This window comes from Aquarana catesbeiana, linkage group LG06, assembly GCF_042186555.1.
Source record: "Aquarana catesbeiana isolate 2022-GZ linkage group LG06, ASM4218655v1, whole genome shotgun sequence".
In the NCBI taxonomy this organism is placed as follows: Eukaryota; Metazoa; Chordata; class Amphibia; order Anura; family Ranidae; genus Aquarana; species Aquarana catesbeiana.
In genome coordinates, this window is record NC_133329.1 from 100,410,664 (window position 1) to 100,432,745 (window position 22,082).

The following is a 22,082-nucleotide window of genomic DNA, read 5'->3' on the forward strand; positions in this document are numbered from 1 at the left end:
GAAAGGCAGGTTGGCAGATGCCCATGTGGTGAGCTGCAAGAAGTGGAAGGAGAATGCCTGAGGAGCCGATTGGTACAGTAGAGAGGCTCGGCTCTGGTGTAAGAGCATCGCCTAGGAGACGTCCTGATACTCTGCTACCCAAATTCTTCCTGTGTTAACGCTTGCATGCTGCAAACTCCAGGACCCGTGCAACTCTCCTTCACTCCAGGTCAAGATGGCTCTCTCCTTGCAGTGAAATTTCCAGAGGGCATTTGACAGGCAGTGAGGTGATGTTATATTGCCTCCTACCTGCCTGTTTTAACCCTATAATGGCACACTACCATATGCCTACGTACTTAAAGACCTTCCCAGGTCTGAAATGATTACGGAGAAGAATTAAGTACGGCCCTCCACAACAGTGCCAGTTTCTCATGTGCCTCCTTGCGGAGATGAATTGCCCACCATTGTTATAAACAGGTTTTTACTGATGTTTGTTTCCATTAGGGAGAGTTCTACTCACTCTTTGTAACCAATAAAGTAGGGCTGAAACAACTAATCGACAACTAATAGATTATTAAAATAATCAATTACTATTTTCATAATCAAGTAATCGGCCAGCCGATTAGTTGGCCTGCATACAGAATGCATTTTTTTTTTTTTTACATATCAGGAAATACAGTGCAGCACACATACAGCTCAGTACATCATCCATACATGTCAGTAAGTGCCTGAGAACTTGTAAATATGAGAGGAGCAATTCCTCATGGGACATGTAGTCCTAGGCAGGAAGTGAGTGGTTCTAAAGGCAGGAGTTTTCTTTACCTTGCTATTGGGGCACTCTATACTGTACTTAAAGCGGGGGGTCCACCCACACCGCCAAAAAAAAAAAAAAAAAAATATATTAAAAGCCAGCAGCTACAAATACTGCAGCTGCTGACTTTTAATACATGGCTACTTACCTGTCCCAGGGTCCAGCGATGTCGGCAGGCAACGCCGAGAACCCGCTCGGTTCTCGGCAGCTGCCGCCGCCATCCTAGGTGAGGGAATCAGGAAGTGAAGCGTTGCGGCTTCACTTCCCGGTTCCCTACTGCGCATGCGCGAGTCGCGCTGCGCATCCCAAGTGGTCCCCGCCTCTCTCCTGGGAACTCCAGGAGACAGCGCGGAGGGGACGGGAAGAGGCGTAGACTCCCACGGGAGTCTATGCCGGAAGTGGGTGCAAATACCTGTCTTAGACAGGTATCTGCACCCCCCTCCCCCCTGAAAGGTGCCAAATGTGACACCGGAGGGGGGGAGGGTTCCGAAAAGCGGAAGTTCCATTCTTGTGTGGAACTCCGCTTTAACGCACAGCAAAAAGCACTGTAGAAACAGATCAAAAGCAAACTGCATAGGTGTGTACCGAGCCTTTATGCTGGCCACACGGATCAATTTTCAGATGAGAATATTCATATGAAAAATCTTTGTACATTCGCTGAATGAAAGAATGTTTGAAATTTTCACATTCTGTTTTAAAATGAATGTAATTTCTGAACGAAAACCACATACACTGTCTGAAAATTTCCTTTGACCAAGAAGTTTTCTATTTCTAAATTTTACTGTCACTGTGGTTGAAACGAACGTCGATTTGACCCTACTAACGATTCGAGAATCGAACAAACGTTCTTAAAATGACTGTTTTTAAAGGAAGACATTGTTTTTGTATGGACAGCATATAATATATTACAGTTCTGTTATAAAATCTGCAAAACAGTCCAACTTTTTTTTTCTTTTAAAAAACATCTGAGTCTGATGATATTCACCAGATTCAACCTCTAATAGTATATACAGTATATCTCTTCTAATAGTATATACAGTATATCTCTTCTAATAGTATATACAGTATATCTCTTCTGTGTTATTCTCAGAGTGGATTAGGGATTTTGCTCTCTAACCATATAGTTGGATATTTAGATTTACCACTGCACCAATAAAATTGCCTTTTTTTTTAAAACTTTACATATTAACTAAATTATACTCCGCACTATTTTTAAGGTTAACTGATTAATTGAAACAATAAAATCGGCCAACTAATCGATTATGAAAAAAAAATTTTTAATTGCAGCCCTACAATAAAGCAATCAAAACTTTTAAGCAATAAAAGTTTAGAACCCCACCCCCACTGTGGAGATTTCCCTCTCACTTCCTGCTTACCCGACACCCTTTGATCAATGGGACAAAAAGAAATCTCCAGCAGCAAGTACACAGACAGCAATAAAATCCTGACAGAGGATATCTTTCCTAGATATGCAGTCTTGGAAACATATTTGAGGGGGAAAAAAAATGGAACTATGATTACCTATACAACAGCACCCACTCCATACCTTATACAAATCCAGACAATGCCAGTCTAGATACATGATCAACACCCAAAACTGCAAGACCATGCAAGTGCCTTGTGTATGAAAACCATTGCTGCAGGTCACAAGCAGATTTCATTGAAAGCAATGATAGATCTGATCAGGGAAATCCAATCAATTTAAAGCGGACATTTCATTCAAAATTTTCTAACCCTTATTGATCAGGCCGTTTCTCCAAAGTGAAATTACTCTGCCTTCCTGAAAAATCTGAGCAGAACTCATTCTCATGGGCTTTGGGATGTTTAGCTTTGTTGGTATTCCACAAGGCGGCTGAGTGACTTCCTTATAGTCTAGCAAGCACACTAGACGCCGTTCAGTATTACTTACCCCTTTCTCGTAGGTTTTGGTTATTTTTTTGGGGGGGGGGGGTGTGTCCTAAAAGAAGAAGTGATTTTAAGGTGTATGTAAAGCCCAAACTTTAATTTTGTGTAGAAGGGTTAAATTCCCTATTAGTTCATTTCTTGCAGTGTCCAGCTGGGAGAGATCCCTTCACCTCTTACCCTGAAGCTACAACAGGAAATCACGTTTTTATAATTTCATTCTTTAATTTTCCTTTTCTGCCTATGTAACAAAGATCACCAAAACACAGACAGGTAAATCTCCTGGCCATTAATTAAAAGATGAGGGGATCTAATACAGATGCCAACATCCTCATATAGGTATAGATATAATTAGTACAATGTCAAGAACCTGACTGAATTCGGGAAAAAAAATAAAATAAAAACCACACACACACACACACACACACACACACACTCATCCAAATAAATTTAGAGTTCTCAATCAATTCTGGCTGCCATGCTGATTGGCCATAGTGGAATTTTGGCAATCCTTTCTGATCAATCTAAAATATTTGCATGTAAGGAAAATCTTGGTGGTTAAAACCTCTGTTGGTGTTGCCGTCTCTTCCTCAGTTAAGGAGACTTGTGCCCCGTACACACGGTCGGATTTTCCGATGGAAAATGTCCGATCGGAGCGTGTTGTCGGAAATTCCGACCGTGTGTAGGCTCCATCGGACATTTTCCATCGGATTTTCCGACACACAAAGTTGGAGAGCAGGAGATAAAATTTTCCAACAACAAAATCCGTTGTCGGAAATTCCGATCGTGTGTACACAAATCCGACTGACAAAGTGCCACGCATGCTCAGAATAAATAAAGGGATGAAAGCTATTGGCCACTGCCCCGTTTATAGTCCCGACGTACGTGTTTTACGTCCGCGTTTAGAACGATCGGATTTTCCGACAACTTTGTGTGACCGTGTGTATGCAAGACAAGTTTGAGCCAACATCCGTCGGAAAAAATCCTAGGATTTTGTTGTCGGAATGTCCGAACAAAGTCCGACCGTGTGTACGGGGCATAACACTTTAATTTTTTTGTACTGAGAATAACTGTCACTGGACTAAAAGTACTGTAAAGGAAAATCCACACTTCTGAGTTGCCACCAGAACAGGGGAAAAGTAATACATTGGGGGTGTCTGTTCTGGTGACAAACGGGGGATGTCTCTTGATTGTCTCACTTCCTATTGTGCAAACAGGACAGGAAGTGAAGAAATCACTTAGACAGGACAGAGATGGCAAATAAAAAAAATTTGACAGGGGTTTTAAAAACAGTCCCTACTCTATCTAAAATGTAAAACACTTTGGCTTTTACTCTACTTCTAGCCTAGGTTCACACTGAAGCGGGTAAGGGAATGCGTGTAAATTGTACTCGTTCCTGCACCTGCGGCCAAGACATGCTGCTCTTTAGCAGAAGCACATGAGGGGGGCATCAATTCTTAATCAAACCCCACGCATTTTTGTATGTGTGAAACCACAGGTTCCACAAGGCCACGTCTTAAAGGTCAAGGAGCTTCCCCCAGCATTTTCTGCAGGTAAAGCAGCCCATTCAAATGATAAGACTGCCCTCCCATGCAAACGCAAGCCGCACCACCCACAACACTATGAACCTAGCCTGAAGTAGCATTAAACCCTCTTTAAAGTATTCACTTACACCAAAGGAACCTACAGCATCAAATATTTCCTCAATCACCTACTCTTTACAGATCTATAGCACTAGCTTGAACTTCTGGTCCAGAAGCATGCACTGTAGAGAACACACGACTGCTCACATCATCACTAAATAATTCCACGGACAGCACATGTAAGCCTCTGTCCTAGGCCCACTTAAGTCAGGTTTACACCCAGTCCCCTCTTTTTTTTTTTTTGCAAAAACAGTGCATGCTCACCCTGTCCCAGGTTGAAACACACACACACCCCATTGCATCTCATTATGGTCAAATAACTGTGCTTTATCCCTAGCACACATGCAAGCCCGGTCACAGGCTGAAGCGCGCACATAAAAAGGTAGCTCCATAGGACCCTGTAAGACAGCGGAGCAACCCTCAAGTTGCAAATGGAGAACAGAGAAACTGCTAAGGCAGAATGCAAACAAGTGACAGGTTGCAGACAGAAAGCAGAGATCAAACATGGCAAGTCCTACAGTACACTGCTAAATATTAAATTTCATTCAACTGGGTTTAATACTATTTTTCTTAAAAGTGGAACTAAGACCTCTTGAATTCTTTTCAATGAATGCATAGTGTTTTCTGATTGGACAGGGGGTAGATTATGACATTTTCCACCCCCCTTCTCCAAATAAAGAACATTGAGAATAGAGAATATGTTCTGCATGGAGAAGTTGCTTATTGAGCAACCTTCTTTTCATTGCACAAAACAGGAAGTGGCAGAAGCAGGTGGAAAAAAATAAATAGAAATCAAAGCTCACACTGAATCTGGCATTTAACACAAGTGTGAATTTTACTGACACTAGATACCAATCATTAGCGATTACTAAGCTTGCTCAACCCAACTTCATACCTAAATATAGTATAAAACACCTGATATAATTCCCTGAGGTGGTGAGCAGTCAGTGCACTGGCTTGTAGTGTCCTCCCAGAACCTCAGCAAACATGAAAGAAAGCCAGCACCTCGGTTGTATGGCTGATTAAGGCTACATGCCAAAAACATGCAAGGCCTGTATTTTGTACTACATCTGCATTAATAAACTCATTCACTGCGGAAGATTGAGCTGCTGGCTTTGTTTCACCTATAACTTGAAAAAAACAAAAATATTTCCTGGAGTTGGGTTTTAAAAGCTGAACTTCAGGTATAATCTTAACTGCATAGTTACAATTTTCCAAATATAAGTATTTACATTTCATAAACAAGGAACTGTTGTGGAAGTTGCCCATCACTGTACTAGTTGGCACTACCAGTCACAAAATATTCTGTATATTTTCAATGAGTACAAGTTGTTCTCTAATTGGACGAAGTGGAAAGGAAAAGTCCAATTCAGAGAATGCCTTATATTCATTTAGGAAAAATAAAACTTTCTCCGGATGGCAGCGGTGCCAAGCGAGTGATCCCCGGTGGTTAACATAGAACTGTATACAACCCCCCCCCCCCCCAATTTAGTATAGAGTATGGGAGGGTTATAACCCATCTAGGGTTGCACTGATAGCGACCTTACCAGCGAGTACTGATGCCCTCAGTCAATTACTTGCGATACATTTGTGGAGCGATTTGAGCCCATACAGGATGTATGGGCTCAAATCGCACTGCAAAAAAAAATCAAATGCGATTTGAACAGGAATGCAGTGCAATCCCTGTCGGAATCGCATGCAGTTTCCCGCCACAGCTCCTATGTGAACCCAGGCTGATGTCAATGACAATCTTGGGTTTACACTAGAGCTGCACAATTAATCGTCAAGAATAGTTATCGTGATTAATCTTCAAGAATCGTTATCGTGATCTTGACTAAAGTGTTTCACAATTCTTTGTATGCAAAGAATTCTCTCTGCTCTTCTGAAGTCACAGCCCTCAAAAGAAAGGAATTGAAAAACCGGGCAGTCTGCCAAGAAACCAAACATTCTTTATCAGTTGAACTTAAGTATAAACATTGTAACAATTTTGTCAATGGAATAGACTTTGTAAGTGAAAAAAGTCTAACCACTTAAACACTAAACCTTTTTCTGACATTTGTTGGTTTCAAGTTAAAATCGTTTTTTTTTTGCTAGAAAATTACTTAGAACCCCCAAACATATATATTTTTTTAGTAGACACCCTAGAGAATAAAATGGTGGTTGTTGCAATAAATTATGTCACACTGTATTTGCGCAGCAGTCTTTCAAATGAAATTTCTTTTTTTTTAAATTACTTGAATTTAAAAAAAAAAAAATTAACCAGTAAAGTTAGCCCATATTTTTTTTTTTTTTTTTGTATAATGTGAGAGATTTTACGTCGCGAGAATCGTGATCTTTTTATTCTAAGCAAGAAAATTGTGATTCTCATTTTGGCCAGAATCGTGCAGCTCTAGTTTACACTGGCTACAAGGGCGAGTTCAGAGGGTGGTAATAAATAGGGAATACTCTGAATGATCAGGGGTGGGTAGTGGGGTCCCCCAGGGTTCTGTGCTGGGACCAATCCTATTTATTTTGTTCATAAATGACCTGAAGGATTGGGGTAAATAGTTCAATCCAAGCTGCTGCTAACAAAGCAAACAGAATATTGGCATGCATTAAAAAGGGGAGCAACTCCAGAGATAAAACGATAATTCTCCCACTCTACAAGACTCTGGTCCGGCCGCACCTGGAGTATGCTGTCCAGTTCTGGGCACCAGTCCTTAGGAAGGATGTACTGGAAATGGAGCGAGTACAAAAGTACAGAGAAGGGCAACAAAGCTAATAAAGGGTCTGGAGGATATTAGTTACGAGGAAACGTTGCAAGCACTGAACTTATTCTCTCTGAAGAGACGCTTGAGAAGGGATATGATTTCAATATACAAATACCGTACTGGTGACCCCACAACAGGGATACTTTTTTGCAGAAAGGAGTTTAACAAGACACGTGGCCACTCATTAAAATTAGAAGAAAAAAGGTTTAACCTTAAACTACGTAAAGGCTTCTTTACTGTAAGAGCGGCAAGGATGTGGAATTCCCTTCCACAGGCGGTGGTCTCAGCGGTCGATTGTTTCAAGAAACTATTAGATAAGCACCTGAATGACCACAACATACAGGGATATACAATGTAATACTGACATATAATCACACACATAGATTGGACTTGATGGTCTTTTTTCAACCTCACCTACTATGTAACTATTTATACAGGAGCAATGGGGGAACCGCATAGGATTCAGACAGGAATCGCATGGTATTCCTGTTTAAATTACATGCAATTCTTTGCAGTGCGATTTGAGCCCATTCATTTTGTATGGGCTCAAAATGCACCGCAAAAAGGTATTGTTTTCAGCTATTAGAGCACGCCTCCCCCCTCCCCAACTTTTCTGGGGACAACAACCCCAAAGTTTGGGATTTTCTTTTACTTTCAATAATGGTAAACAGCACAAATAGAGAGGGTGAATCTCCCTAATAGAGACATATATAGCAATAAAAACGTAAGGGGTGTTCTAATCCATTTCCACTCTATCCAAAATGGGAAGCCCTTAAGTTATAAATTTAAAGCGGTTGTAAACTATTACACTTCTTGTACCTACAGGAAAACCTATAAGGCGGCTTACCTGTAGGTACTGTGACTATCTTTTAAACTTGAACCGTTTAGGAGATATTCAGAGTGCATGCAGCTGATGACATCATTGGCGCATGCGCTGTGAAGGTCTGGCTTACAGTGCTGGAAATGGCAGCTGGAGACGTCATCGCGCCCCTGACCACTCATGTGGCCGGAGGCCGCAAACTTGGAAGCCAAACAGGGTAAAGACGTTAGCTGTCTCAGCGCTGAAATGCTTTGTTCTAAGGCAAGTCTCTCATAACGTGCTAGTATGTAATGCATACTAGCACATTATGACATTGCCTTGCAAGATTTTCTTTTTCACCACCAGCGGTTTACAACCGCTTTAATATGCAGGGGGGCACAGAACGTATTAGACACTAGCTGTACAGTAGATAGCATTTTTTTCAACTAATGCAGAGTGTTCTGATTGGACAAAGTGAAAATCACAACATCCTGCCTCTCCCTCATCCAATCAGAGAATACCTTGGCATTCACTGAGAAAAATGCAAGGTCTTCTGTGAATAGTGCTGGGCAATTGACCCCTACGCTAATTGTCGGCTTCCACATCAACCCCTCAGGCATGAGATAAGCATTCTTATATGATTCCAGGTCACACCAATGTACCTAGGCAAATAAAAGTAACTGAAACAAAACCACACATTGCATCATTCCTTATTTTAAATCAACACCCACATTACTTGTACCTAAACCAATCACATATATTGTAGAGCAAAGATAGGGTTCTGCTACCCAATAGGATCAGAAAATTTTTTTTAGCTACCTGGGTGCGGAAAGGCGAGTCGCACAGCTGCAATAGCAATCATGAGAAAAGATGGTCCGCAACGCCTTGCTTGCTCTTTAAGGCTCCGTTCACATCTCCGCATTCTGAATTGCAATGGTGGCAAATCTCAGGACGCCAGTGTGTTCCTGGTGCGTTGCCCTTTGATTATAATAGCACCCCAAGTGCTATTATAATCAAAGCGCGATTTTCCCATGATGAAGTCAGACGACAATCGCGGTAAAAACGCGCACAGGGTCGCCTGAAATAAATACAGGAGCTTCTTTTGGGTGACGGGCGCCCCGCAATTCTATAAGCGGAGATGTGAACGGAGCCTTAGATCTTCAAAGTTTGATTCTCCATGAAAGAAACAGGAACACACACCAGATGTAAACGCGTTTCTGCCTTACAGCACAAGGCTGAAACGCGTTTACAATCACACATATACAGCCTACCTTTATATTCAATTTTTCACTACCTAATGGGTTTCTTAAAAGAAGACACACATACACAAAGACAACAAGCAGAGCTGAACGATTACCTTCTTGTGTCTGCGCGTTGGTGATCTGCAGGTCGCAGTCGGCCGCCTTCAGCCTCTCCCGACCCATGATCTGCTTCTTGAGGTCGGCCAGGGAAATGTGCATCCCATCGAAGGTCACTGTGTCATAGTTGAGCTTGGAGGAAAACTTATAATGCACGCAGGACATGTTAACAATTGTCAGGTATTGGCAGAGCTAGGGAGAGAAGATCACTCACTCACACAATCACACACACACAGCACGCCTTGCACACACTCACACACACAGACAGGGGGCGCTCAGGAAGCACACAGTCCCAGGAGGTGGATGGCGGCGGTGGTGATGATGGTGGTGGTGGGGGGAAATTGTGAGGACACAACACCGGGAGCCATGAGGAGGCGTCCTTCCTTCCTCCCTCCCACACAGTCCCAGTACAGTCCCACACACAGAGCTCCGCTCAGGCCAGTCCCTCCGCCACAAGTCCGTACAGGTTCCGCTCAGTCCGCAATGTCAATAAAGAGCACCCCAATCCAGTCCTCGCGGGTCCCCGCTCAGTCCGTAATGTCCTCCAGGCGCCGGCGTCCTCGCTTCTCACCGACCACACGCAAAGACAATGGCGGGCTGCGGCCTAGTCTCCCAGGCCCGGAGGCTCCCGCCCCCTCAGCGCTTGTAGGTAAACCAGTCCCCACCGTCCTTCCACCGATGCCACAGCCAACGAGAAGAAGAAGAATCCCCACCGGGTCCGCGGCCGCTCCTCGCCGCCTTTCTTCAAGCCAAACCGAACAGCCCAGACACGGTCTTCGTCCGCTCTCTCTCTCTCTCTCTCTCTCTCTCTGCTCCTCTTCACGGGGCTTCCAGTCAGATCTGCGAGGGCGACGTACTGCGTCAGCACGCACTCACGAGGCACACGCAAGTGTGGAGTACATTGGAGGGGTGGTGCGATGAGACCACGTGAAGAAGGAAGGGGAGGAGACCAGTCAGATTTTTGTACGGAAGTGACGTTTCGTCGCCGCCATCTTGCTATACCCTGCACTCGTCCACAGTAAGGATACAGTGAGAAGGCGGCAAGCGGACATCTTATTACACCCACCGGAGTCATGCATTTCACACTTATTTTTACCAGTAAACTGAGCTTATATCGTGAAATACAGTATTTAGCATACCTCACAACATTTTGAGCTGGGAATGAGGGACACTTACTAGTAAATGTGTGTAGGCATAGGACACGCCCCCTACCACACCCCCTTAAAGGAGAATTAACCCCCCAAAAAAGGGTTATTAAAGAGGGAGTCCACCTAAAAAAAAATATTAAAAGCCAGCAGCTACAAATACTGCAGCTGCTGACTTTTATTAAATGTACACTTACCTGTCCTGGAGTCCAGCGATGTTGGCAGCCAAAGCCAATCAATCGCTCAGCTTTCGGCTGCTGCTGCCGCCATTCTCTATGAGGGAATCAGGAAGTGAAGCGTTGCGGCTTCACTTCCCGGTTCCCTATTGCGCATGCGCGAGTCGCGCTGCGCGTCCTAAGTGGTCCCCGCTGTCTCCTGGAACCTGTGTGTTTCCCAGGAGACAGCAGGGGGGGGGTGCAGGAAGGGGCGTGACTCCCGCGGGAGTCTATTCCAGGAAGTGGGTGCAAATACCTGTAGTAGACAGGTATCTGCACCCCTCTCCCCCCTGAAAGGTGCCAATTGTGGCACCGGGGGGGGGGGGGGGAGGAATCAGATGAATGGAAGTTCCACTTTTGGGTGGAACTCCGTTTTAAATCCACAAGTGCTTTTTTTTGCCACTACTATTCCTTTATATTGGCTTTTAAAATGTACAAATGCAGCCATTTAGAAATTGGATGAAATGTTTAGCACTGGGAAACACTTTTTGATAGATAAAAAGTGCATTTTATATACAACTATATAAATCAGACCAAAATGAGGGACAAATGAGGAGGAATGAGGGACAGAGGGACATTGCTCCGAAACAGTCCCTCAAAATCAGGGACAGTTGGGAGCTATGCATTTCACACTTATTTTTACCAGTAAACTGAGCTTATATCGTGAAATACAGTATTTAGAACTCAGTGACACTGTTTTGATGTTGAATTTGAAAAGCTGCTTTTAAAATTCAACATCAAAATAGTGTCACGGAATTCTAAATACTGTATCTCACGATATAAGCTCAGTTTACTGGTAAAAATAAGTGTGAAATTCAAGACTTCGGTGGGTGTAAAAAGATGTCCACTTTGCAACTTCAGACTGTGGGCTTACTGCGGCTGAGTGCGGGGTGTACAAAGATGGCCGTGACGGAACGCCACTTCCTTTAAGAAATCTGACGCATCGCCTAATCTGAGAGAACAGCAGTACGGTGTCCTGTCAGAATCAGAAAACGTAATGGAAGTGATGTACTGAGCAAAAAAAATGCTTACTGCGCATGTGCCATGCGTTTCAACATGGTCGCTATGCGTTCCAATAGGTTTCCTAATCTGACAGAACACAAAGCAAGCAGCTGACATCTTCTTACACCCAGGCAAGCATGCAGAAGGTGGCGATGGCCATCTTGGTACACCCCACTCTGCTTAGCAGCAAACTGATTACATACTGAAATAGACTATTTCATTCTGTCGTGGTGAAATAGTATAATTCAGTATATAAGCTGATTTAAGTGCTAAAATAAGTGTGAAGTTTAAGACTTGCATGGGTGTAAGAAGATGTCCGCTGCCGCCTTCGTGCTCTGCCACAATAGGAAACCTATTAAAACACATAGCGGCCATGCTGGAATGCATGCGCAATAAGCAATTTTGTTTGCAACGTCACTTCCATAGCATTTTCTGATGGGTAGCAGTATTTTGATAGAACAACGGCGTGACCACGTAAAGAGGATGCAGTCATCGGCGGCCATGTTGGGAGTGGGCATTGAAGATGTTTGCCTAGTTATAGATGTAATGAACTTCTAGATGGACTTTGATTGGCCATAAATTATACAATTTTATTTCTTTTCCAGCTTAGGCCTCTCAAACTAACTTGTCCCATTCCTTTTCCCACCTCCTCTTCACCACTCCTCTTACCCTTTTCTAATCTGGGCCTCGTGCTCGCCACTCTGCTCTTCCCCTCCCCTTCTCCCACCCCTGTTGTGTGTGTGTGTTGTAGGGTGACCACATTTCCAAACTGCCATTCAGGGACAATTTTGGATGGGGGGGGGTGTTGAATGTAGTTTCGGGGTTGGCGAGATTTCGGCGACGAGTGATTTGTCTGGTGAATGGCTGGTTTTAGCACTTATATCATCCCAATACCATGCTTGAAATGTATTTCTATTGTTACATTGTAATAATAGACCCCCTCCCTTAGTACAGTACCCCTTCCCTCAGTATATACCCCCCTCCTATAGTAGGGAACCCCTTCTACTAACTATAGCCCCCTCCCTCAGTCCAGCCCCCTCTCCACTAAGTATAAGCCTCCTCCCTCAGTACGGACTCCCCACACTAACTATAGACCCCCCTCCCTCAATACAGACCCACCTCTCCACTAAGTATAGGCCCCCTCCCTCAGTACAGACCCCCCCACTAACTATTGACCCCCTCCCTCAGTACGGATCCCCTCTCTACTAACTATAGACCCCCTCCCTCAGTACGGCCCCCTCTCCACTAAGTATAAGCCCCCTCCCTCAGTACAGACCCTCCCCCCCACTAACTATAGGCCCCCTCCCTCAGTACGGACCCCCCTCTCCACTAAGTATATACCCCCTCAGTAAAGACCCCCCTCCATCAAGTATAAATTCCCCTCCCTCAGTATAGACCCCCCTCCATCAAGTATAAATTCCCCTCCCTCAGTACAGACTTCCCCTCCTCAGTATAGACCCCCCACTAAATAAATACAGACCCCTTCTCCATCAGTATAGACCCCCCTCCCTCATTATAGACCCCCTTCAGTACTGACCCCCCTCCCTCATTATAGACCCCCTAGGTACAGAACCCCCCACCCCACAGTGCAGACCCCCCACTAAGTAGAGAACCCCCCACAGTACAGAACCCCCCCTTCCACTTGTGCTAGTGGAGAGGTGGGTGTCAGAAACGTGCAGGGCGGGGGCACTTTTTACCCTTTTCCTAATCACTATCCATGCCCCTTCTCTGTCCATCTACATAAACATAATATAAGCTTAGAACAGACCTCAGATCAGCGCCAGGAATCCACAGCGGTGTCCCTCTTCCCTCTCCGTATACTTGTAAATAGCCGAGGAGGGGGAGGCGGCTTCGGTCTGCTCTGCGGAACGAGGCAGAGAGACATCCAGGTAACAGTGCCCAGTGGATTAGTGTCTTTGAGGCTGCCCCCACTGACAGCCTTGTCCGGCATGGTGGAGAGCATTAGGCGCGGAGGAGAAAGTTAACTTCTCCTCTGCTTTGCATGCTGGGCAGTCTGTGAGGTCACTGGTTGCTAGCTGCCAGGCGGCTATAGCAACTAGTGGCCAGAGTCTCAGGTGGAGCTGGAGGCAGAGCAAGCACCAGCGCTATCGCGGGGTTTGCTCGCTCTGTCAATTCCATTCCGGGACACTGTATTGTCCCGGAATGAAGGTGCCGGGACAGACCTGCCAATTGCGGGAATGTCCCGGGCAATCCGGGACACGTGGGCACCCTAGTGTGTTGGGGGGGGGTTGTTTCTGTTCTTTTTTTCACTTTTTTTGGGGGGTTTTATTCTCCCCATTATTGCAGACAGTCCCGCTCCCCTTGTGCTCCATAGAGAACAATGACTGGTCGGATCGGGTTCGCCTGAAAAACTGACAGGTGCCTGGACGTAATAGGATCTCCCATGTGAAACCAGCCTAAATCTAAAGGAAATTGAACAAGAAAACTGAATATTGTATGGCCAGGTTTACCGGTTTCAGAATATTTCCTTCTCTGCATAAAATCCAAAAATAAAGGAGAGAACCTCCGTTAGGCTCGGTTCAAACCTATGCAAATTAGATGCGCCTTACACCGCATCCAATTCGCAGGACATTATAAAATACCTTCATTAGATGAGGCTGGTTCACATATGTGCATTGCATTCGCACTGCGCATTGCCTAAAAAACGTGTGCGTTTTCTGGGCATTGTGGTGCGAATTACAAGCACATTATCTTCTATCTTCCTTATTGAGCATCCTCAGAGAATGAACAATGATCATTAAACGGAAATCAGAATATAATGACCTTGCATTGTGTGCTTTGTATAAGATAAAGGGTGTACAATAATCCTTTCGCTGCCAGAGCCGTTTTTGCATTTTTTTGTTGGCACATATGTTTAGTCCCTTCATGACGAGGTAAAACAAATCCTAACACCTGAATGCAATTTTGCAACATTGACTTGTGTTGGTAAAACTTTGGCTTTTGAACCACTCTGTAGCTCAAGGCAATCCTGCCCCTCTGGACTACAATACCCATAGTCCCTTGCAGTACAGGAGGGAGGGGGAGGAACGCTGTGCTCTGTTCTCTCCCCTATGCTGCTGGGAGAGTGATTGGAGGGAGCAGAGGTAGGAGGAGATAGTAGGTATGCTGGGAGAGGGGGCGGTCATGTGTCCCCGGGATTGCGGCAGATCTTCAGATGCCAAATGGGGAGGAGTAGTGGCGGCTACAGTAGCACACTCTCAGGCTGGAGCCACTGGAACTCCTCCTCTCCAGCTCTGTGAGTACTACCGCGACCATGGATCTGGCTCCTCTCACAGCAACGCATCCCCTGTCCACCGGGAAACTGCCTGCCCAAGTGCCTGTGGCAAAACCGGGGGGCGAACGGAGTCCGGGGACCGTACCCTCAGTCGGGGGACTGTCCCTGGAAACCAGGGACGTCTGGTCACTGTAATCTAAACTCTATCTGGCTGTGCTGTAAACCTGCTGTACTTTGCACTAAACGTAAAAGAGACAGTAAAACTGTTTAATATGGTGGGAATATGCAGGGAGTTTTCAGTGTTCTACAAAGTGTGGAGTGTGCAGAAAGTCCATTCCGTTCTGTGTCTTTGCTGCATCTGTGACGGACACTTGAAGCTGCAGCAAAGATCGATATAGTGGTGATGGAGCACAGTGTTAGATGGCCCCACCCCTTGCTGCCAAGGAACCCAGCCAAATGTAATGCTGGCCATACACTATACAAAAAATCGACTGACATTCAGTCATTTCGATAGTTCGTTCGTTATTCGGCCAGTTAATGGGCACAAAATCTTTGGGACATTTTGAGACGAAAAAACAAAGGACAAATTTGGAAATTTTCTGCCGAACGAACGATAAATTGATGTAGAATTTTTGTGAATTTTTGGTAAGTGATAGAAATATGGGATCTGGTAAAAACTTTTTCGGAAGAAAGAGGCTTCTATTTTATTGATAATTCCATTGTCAAAAGCTGATTTGACCAAAACATCCACCTCATGGGCGAAATCAGTGGTGGGGTCCTTCTTAAGTTTACTATATGTGGCCCTATAAGAAGGAAGTCTCTGGGCAGCTTTTGACAATGGAATTATCAATAAAATAGAAGCCTCTTTCTTCCGAAAATGTTTTTACCAGATGCCATATTTCTATCACTTACCAAAAATTCACAAAAATTCTACATCTCCTCCTGGCAGACCCATCGTGGCTGCTATGGACAGTGTGACTACCTGTTTTAGCCAATATAGCGACCAATATTTGCAACCCCTAGTTCAGCAGTTACAAACCTATATCAGAGATGGTTCTCATCTCTTGGAACTCCTTGCACCATACAATGGGAACCTTCCTATATGTGGCTTTCTCTAGAGGTTAATTCCCTCTATACTTCCATTCCCCACCAATTTGGCGTACTAGCTCTGGAATTTTTTCTTGCTCAAGACCCACTCATTAATCCTAGACAAGCTGCTTTTATTTTGGAAGCCACAATTTTTTGTCTTACTCATAATTACTTTGACGGCGATTTTTACCTGCAGGTACAGGGAACCACCATAGGTGCTTATTTTACCCCATCATACGCAAATCTAGCCATGGGCTATTGGGAAAATAACTACATCTGGCGACACAATCCCTTTTCCGCCAATATCATTTTTTTTGAACGATATAACAACAATGTTATTGTGATTTGGGATGGCCCCCCTGACCTCATCACTCCCTTTGTGGACCACTGCAATCATAATCCTTATGGTCTATCCTTTACCCACGTCTCGGATCCCACTAACCTTGCTTTCTTGGATTTGGAATTAGGCCATTTAGCTGATACCATAATCGCCAAAAATTATACTAAACCTATGGCTGGCAATTCATTCTTGCACCACAAGAGTTGTCACTATCCCAAATGGATACAAAACATACATAAGGGACAGTTCTGTCACTTATGATAGAATTGTACCTTGGATACTGACTATGCTTTACAAAGTATCCCACTCAAAAATAAATTTATGGACAAGGAATACCCAGAGGAACTAGTATAGAAGGCATGTGACTTCTATTCTAAGGGCAAACATGCCAAAATAGTAAGAGAACAGACAGACCATTCTACTAGGTTTATTATTACTTTTCACTTTCGTGAAGACCTCATCTGGAATATGCAGTTCAGTTTTGGGCACCAGTACTCAAAAAGGATATCGGGGGAACTGGAGAAAGTGCAGAGAAGGGCAACCAAACTGATAAGAGGCATGGAGGAGCTCAGCTATGAGGAAAGCTATGAGGAAAGATTAGAGGAACTGAATTCACTCATGAGAAGAGGAGATTAAGGGAGGATATGATCACCATGTATAAATATATAAGGGGTCCATATAGTGAATTTGGTGTTGAGTTGTTCGCTTTACGGTCAACACTGAGGACAAGGGGGCACTCTTTACATCTAGAGGAAAAGAGATTTCATCTCCAAATACGGAAAGGTTTCTTAACAGTAAGATCGGTGAAAATGTGGAATAGACTCCCTCCAGAGGTGGTTCTGGCCAGCTCAGTAGATTGCTTTAAGAAAGGCCTGGATTCATTCCTAAATGTACATAATATAACTGGGTACTAACATTCATAGGTAAAGTTGATCCAGGGAAAATCCAATTGCCTCTCTGGGATCAGGAAGGATTTTTTTTCCCTGCTGTAGCACATTGGATCCTGCTTTTCTGGGGGGTTTTCGCCTTCCTCTGGATCAACTGTGGGTATAGGATTGGGTACAGTATATGATTGTATGATTTTTTTTTTTTATGGTTGAACTAGGTGTCTTTTTTCAACCTATGTAACTATGTAACTTTCAATATAAAAAATGAAAAAAATACTCAGTAAACATTGGAACATTCTACAACAAGATCCACATCTGAAAACTGTCCTCCCGCCGGTACCTAGAGTCACCTATCGAAAAAGCCCCCAACCTCAAAAGCAAAACAGTAAATTAAAAACAACTCACTTGAGTGGTTTAAGAGGAAACATGTAAATGTGTTGGAATGGCCTAGTCAAAGCCCAGACCTCAATCCAATAGAAAATCTGTGGTCAGACTTGAAGTTTGCTGTTCACAAGCGCAAACCATCTCATTTGAAGGAGCTGGAGCAGTTTTGCAAGGAGCAATGGGCAAAAATCCCAGTGGTAAGATGTGGCAAGCTCATAGAGACTTATCCAAAGCAACTTGGAGCTGTGATAGCCGCAAAAGGTGGCTCTACAAAGTATTGACTTTAGGGGGGTGAATAGTTATGCAAATTGACTTTTTCTGTTATTTTGTCCTATTTGTTGTTTGCTTCACAATTAAAAAAAAAAAAACATCTTCAAAGTTGTGGGCATGTTCTGTAAATGAAATGATGCAAATCCTCAAACAATCCATGTTAATTCCAGGTTGTGAGGCAACAAACATGAAAAATGCAAAGGGGAGAATACTTTTGCAAGGCACTGTATTTTTGGTAAAAAATCGCAATAAGCGTATATTGATTGGTTTGCGCAAAAGTTATAGCGTCTACAAAATAGGCGATCATTTTATGGCATTTTTATTTTTTTTTTTTATTAGTAATGGTGGCGATCTGTGATTTTTAACGTGACTGCGACATTATGGCGGACACATCGGATACTTTTGACACTATTTTGGGACCATTGTCATTTATACAGCGATTACTGTGTAAATGACACTGGCAGGGAAGGGGTTAAACACTAGGGGGCGATGAAGGGGTTAAGTGTGTCCTAGGGAGTGATTCTAACTGTGGGGGGGCTACCACTGACATGACAGCGATCACTGCTTCCGATGACAGGGAGCAGTGATCTCTGTCATGTCACCGTTCTTCCTCTCCGTGACATGATCACCGGGCACTCGGCGAACATCGAGTCCATGGGACACGCGGTCATTGAGCACGTGGTGGGCGCGAGCACCCACAATACCGCATCTTAAAGGGGACGTACTTGCACACCCATTTGCCCAGCTGTGCCATTGTACTGACGTATATCGTCGTGCGCTGGTTAGCAAGGGGTTAAGTGAGGCCTAGTCATCACTGCTCACCTCCACCATCACAGGAGTGAGCTCTTTCTCTGATTCATACCCCCCTCACATACTCTTTCTCTCCCCGACGCAGTAGCTCTGAGCTCAGCATTTAAGAGTTCACTCCTGTGATGGTGGAGGTGAGCAGTAATGACTAGGCCTCACTTAGCAGCATCCTGGTAGTATTCTAGTAAGGCTTTATGGGTATGTAAATGGCCTGCACCTACAGGGCTTTATTCAACTTTAGTCAGAGCTACACAGTTTGTTTTTATCTACAGATGCCCCTTATCTGCATAGGCAGTTTTGTGGTAAAGGTGAACTAGCCCATTAAAGTGGTTGTAAACCATTACAATCCACTTTTTGCTACAGGTAAGCCTATAATAAGGCTTATATGTAGCTACCCCGGATATCTCCTAAACCTACAGATATCCCCTGTATCTGCATGTGCCAACGTTATAGGCACATGCGCACTGAAGCAATGGCACGTGTGTGCTGTTTGCTTCAGTGAGTGTGCCGTTACGTCATCGTGGCTTTGGTCAATCACAGCGCCGGAGCCGCGATACCCGGAAGTAATTCCGGGGAGAAATGTCGCTGGCCGGTGCTGTGTACGGGCACCGCAGCGGGGGCTTTGATCTCAGGTGAGTATTACACATTATTGTGCCTTTGTCTTGCAGGTCTTTTTTTTTATGTGGGTTTACAACCAATTTAAAGTCTTCTATGAAGATTAGGCATAACAAGGCCTTCTTATACTGGTGAAAATAATGAAAGTATTGTGCGCTGCCACCTAATTCCTAACTGTGATGATGGCTGCTGCTATCATTATATATGTTCCCACACAAGAAAATAAAATATACAATATGTGATAGTGCTGCCCAATTATGAACTTAGTAAAACGTGAATAAAAATTATTGCATAATGAATAATAATTACTGAAATGGATGCCAAATCAAGGTGCCAACAGGTCTGTATTAAACCATCAATTCAATTATTAAAATGTCCAAGTGATGATAATGATGATTACATCTTTTTTTTTTTAAATGTAAAAAAAAAGTGCGCATGCGTGCAGCGCCGGGAATAGTCACGTACTGACTGAACGCCGCACGCCTCCGGCCCAATAGCATAAAATTAAGCTATAAGGGGCGCTCGGATCAGCACAATAGCAGCAGTCTACAGTTCGGGAGCAGATAATGCAGCGGAGGACGTCGGGGACTACCAAAAATAAACCACCTTTAGCAATCACAGCAGCCACATTCAACGTGTGCCTATCAGGCCCAGAAGCAATCTCCCCAGACTAAGATGGAGAAGGGGAAGTGGGAAACAGTGCACGGCAGCCTCCAGACCCAGCAACAGTCTCCCCAGGCCGGGACGGTGCAGGGGATAGGAAGTGCAGAGCGAGGCAGCCTACAGACCCGGCAGCAACCTCTCCAGGCTGTACTGAAGCCAGGACAGGAAGCCCTGGAGAACGTAAGCCCTCAGGCTCAGCAGCGGCCCCCTCAGGCTAAGATGGCACCAGGCAAGGGAGATAGGGCGTGCAGTGGCCATCAGATGCAGAAGCCAGCCTCACCCTGCCTTGATACTGCTACACCGGACAGCGCTGGGAGAGACCCCTTCTCTTTCCAATCTCAGGAGGAGCTTTCATCAACACCATGAGGTGAGCACCCACAGCTATCTCCCTTATCTATCTCCCCAGAAAGGGCTTTAGAATACGCTGATTCCCCAGCCTCCTCCACAGACAGACAGATGGCAGAACTTGCTGAGCTGGGTCTGAGCGAAAACAGTTTTGTGCATTCTCAGCCACCTATTCTTACCACTTCATATTCAGGAGATGCAGTTTTTCTGGCTAGATTTTTTGCTCTCCTGCAACAAGAACTACCTAAATCCTGCATAATTATTACTACTGGATTGAAAGATGATTTTCAAAATATTGGAGAAAGGCTGGACACTATTGAGTCCAAAATGGATGGTACAGTGAAGAGAGTTAACCAATTTCCAGAATGATTTCATCCATGCAAGACCAACTAGATCAGGCGAACACAAAGACAGAAGACCTGGAAAACAGATCTAGGAGGTACAACTTCCGTTTGCGGGGCCTCCCAGAATCAGTGGTGGATTTCGAGGACACTATACAATCCTTGATGTAAAATTTTATACCAGATATCTCCCCTCACCAGCTGGAAATAGACAGGGTACACCGAGCCCTGATGGCCCCCCCAGGCTGGACCGCCTACCACGAGATGAGATACTTAAGCCGCATTTCTACTGGATTAAGGAAAAGATAATGGTGGAGGCTAGAACTCTCTCTCTTTGAGACCAGTCTTCCTGCACCTGGGCTATGTCCAACATTGAAAACTTTTGAACCAACAGTTGACAGTCCCTGTTATGTTCTGTTCCTCAAGCTGTTTTAGTTGTCTGCCTACTTACAAGAGGTTTTCATTCTCCAGGAGAATTACCTTGTTCCTGATTGTGGACTTATTTTGCATTTATTACGCTAAGTCCGGTTAGCTGGTCCCTCCCTTCCCTTTCAGACGCTGTAAGAGATGGGCCGGAGCAGAAGCGTATACCACCCATGGTGAACTTGCCTCTATCTCAAGAGTGGAGGCAATTTCGCGACACGACAGGGGGGGTGGCACCCCCAACAAGACACTGTGACACAGTGTATGGGTTCTTTTTATTTGATTATACTTTTTGTATGTTTTTTTTTACAGGCTAACCAAAGACGTACAGTCTTCTCTCCTTAACTTTGTTCTTTTGTCTTCTTTTCGAGCCTTTCTTTCCCTTGGTGCACCCCCACTCCAGGAATGTGTCCGATTAAACAGGTCAAGAGGTCCCCGAACAGAATTCTTGAAGCTCCTTACAGGTGAGTACAATCCACTGAATCATTATCACCAGTAGATCCTCCACAAACTACAGTATTCTAACACACAATGTGCAGGGTCTTAACTCCAATACTAAAAGGGCAAAGGCCTTTCAACAATACCACAAAATGGGGACGGATATATTGCTATTACAGGAGCCACATTTCTCATGGACTTCTGCCCCAAAATATTTGAAAGCAAGATACCCTACGTTTTTTCTGTCAAACGGACCGGATAAAAAACGAGGAGTAGCTACTGTAAGTGATCCTATTATTTCCAAAGAAGTTGAAATTGCTCTCTGACAATACTTTCAGGAGAAACCCTCCTCAGCCACCTCTCCAACTATGATCTGGGCGGCCCATAAGGCAACCATACGCTGCAAATTAATACAAATAGCCTCCAGAGTTAAATGAGTGGAGAACAAACGATCCGACAACAGGATGAGGAGCTGCGGCGTCTCATGTGGGAACATCGAACCAATCAGCATCTCGATCTTAGAAATCAGATTGATGCAGCACGAATGGCCCTGAACTTGAGCCTTACCACGAAAGCAGAAAAATTTGCTATTGTTATTACTAGATCTTCACAAAGCCTTTAACTCCCTGTCTTGGGATTAT

The 22,082-nt window shown here is 44.4% G+C and overlaps 1 protein-coding gene across 5 annotated transcripts in view; it reads right to left on the reverse strand.

Moving 5' to 3' along the window:
* RBBP6 (RB binding protein 6, ubiquitin ligase) overlaps positions 1 to 10,154 on the reverse strand; it is a 78,224-nt gene extending 68,070 nt beyond the window's left edge. For all 5 annotated transcript variants that reach the window (XM_073636526.1, XM_073636524.1, XM_073636525.1 and 2 more), the window contains exon 1: positions 9,242 to 10,154. In XM_073636526.1, coding sequence (XP_073492627.1) covers positions 9,242 to 9,407 — 166 coding nt within the window. In that variant the 5' untranslated portion in view covers positions 9,408 to 10,154. The remainder of the gene's footprint in view (positions 1 to 9,241) is intronic.
* Positions 10,155 to 22,082: the final 11,928 nt, after the last annotated feature.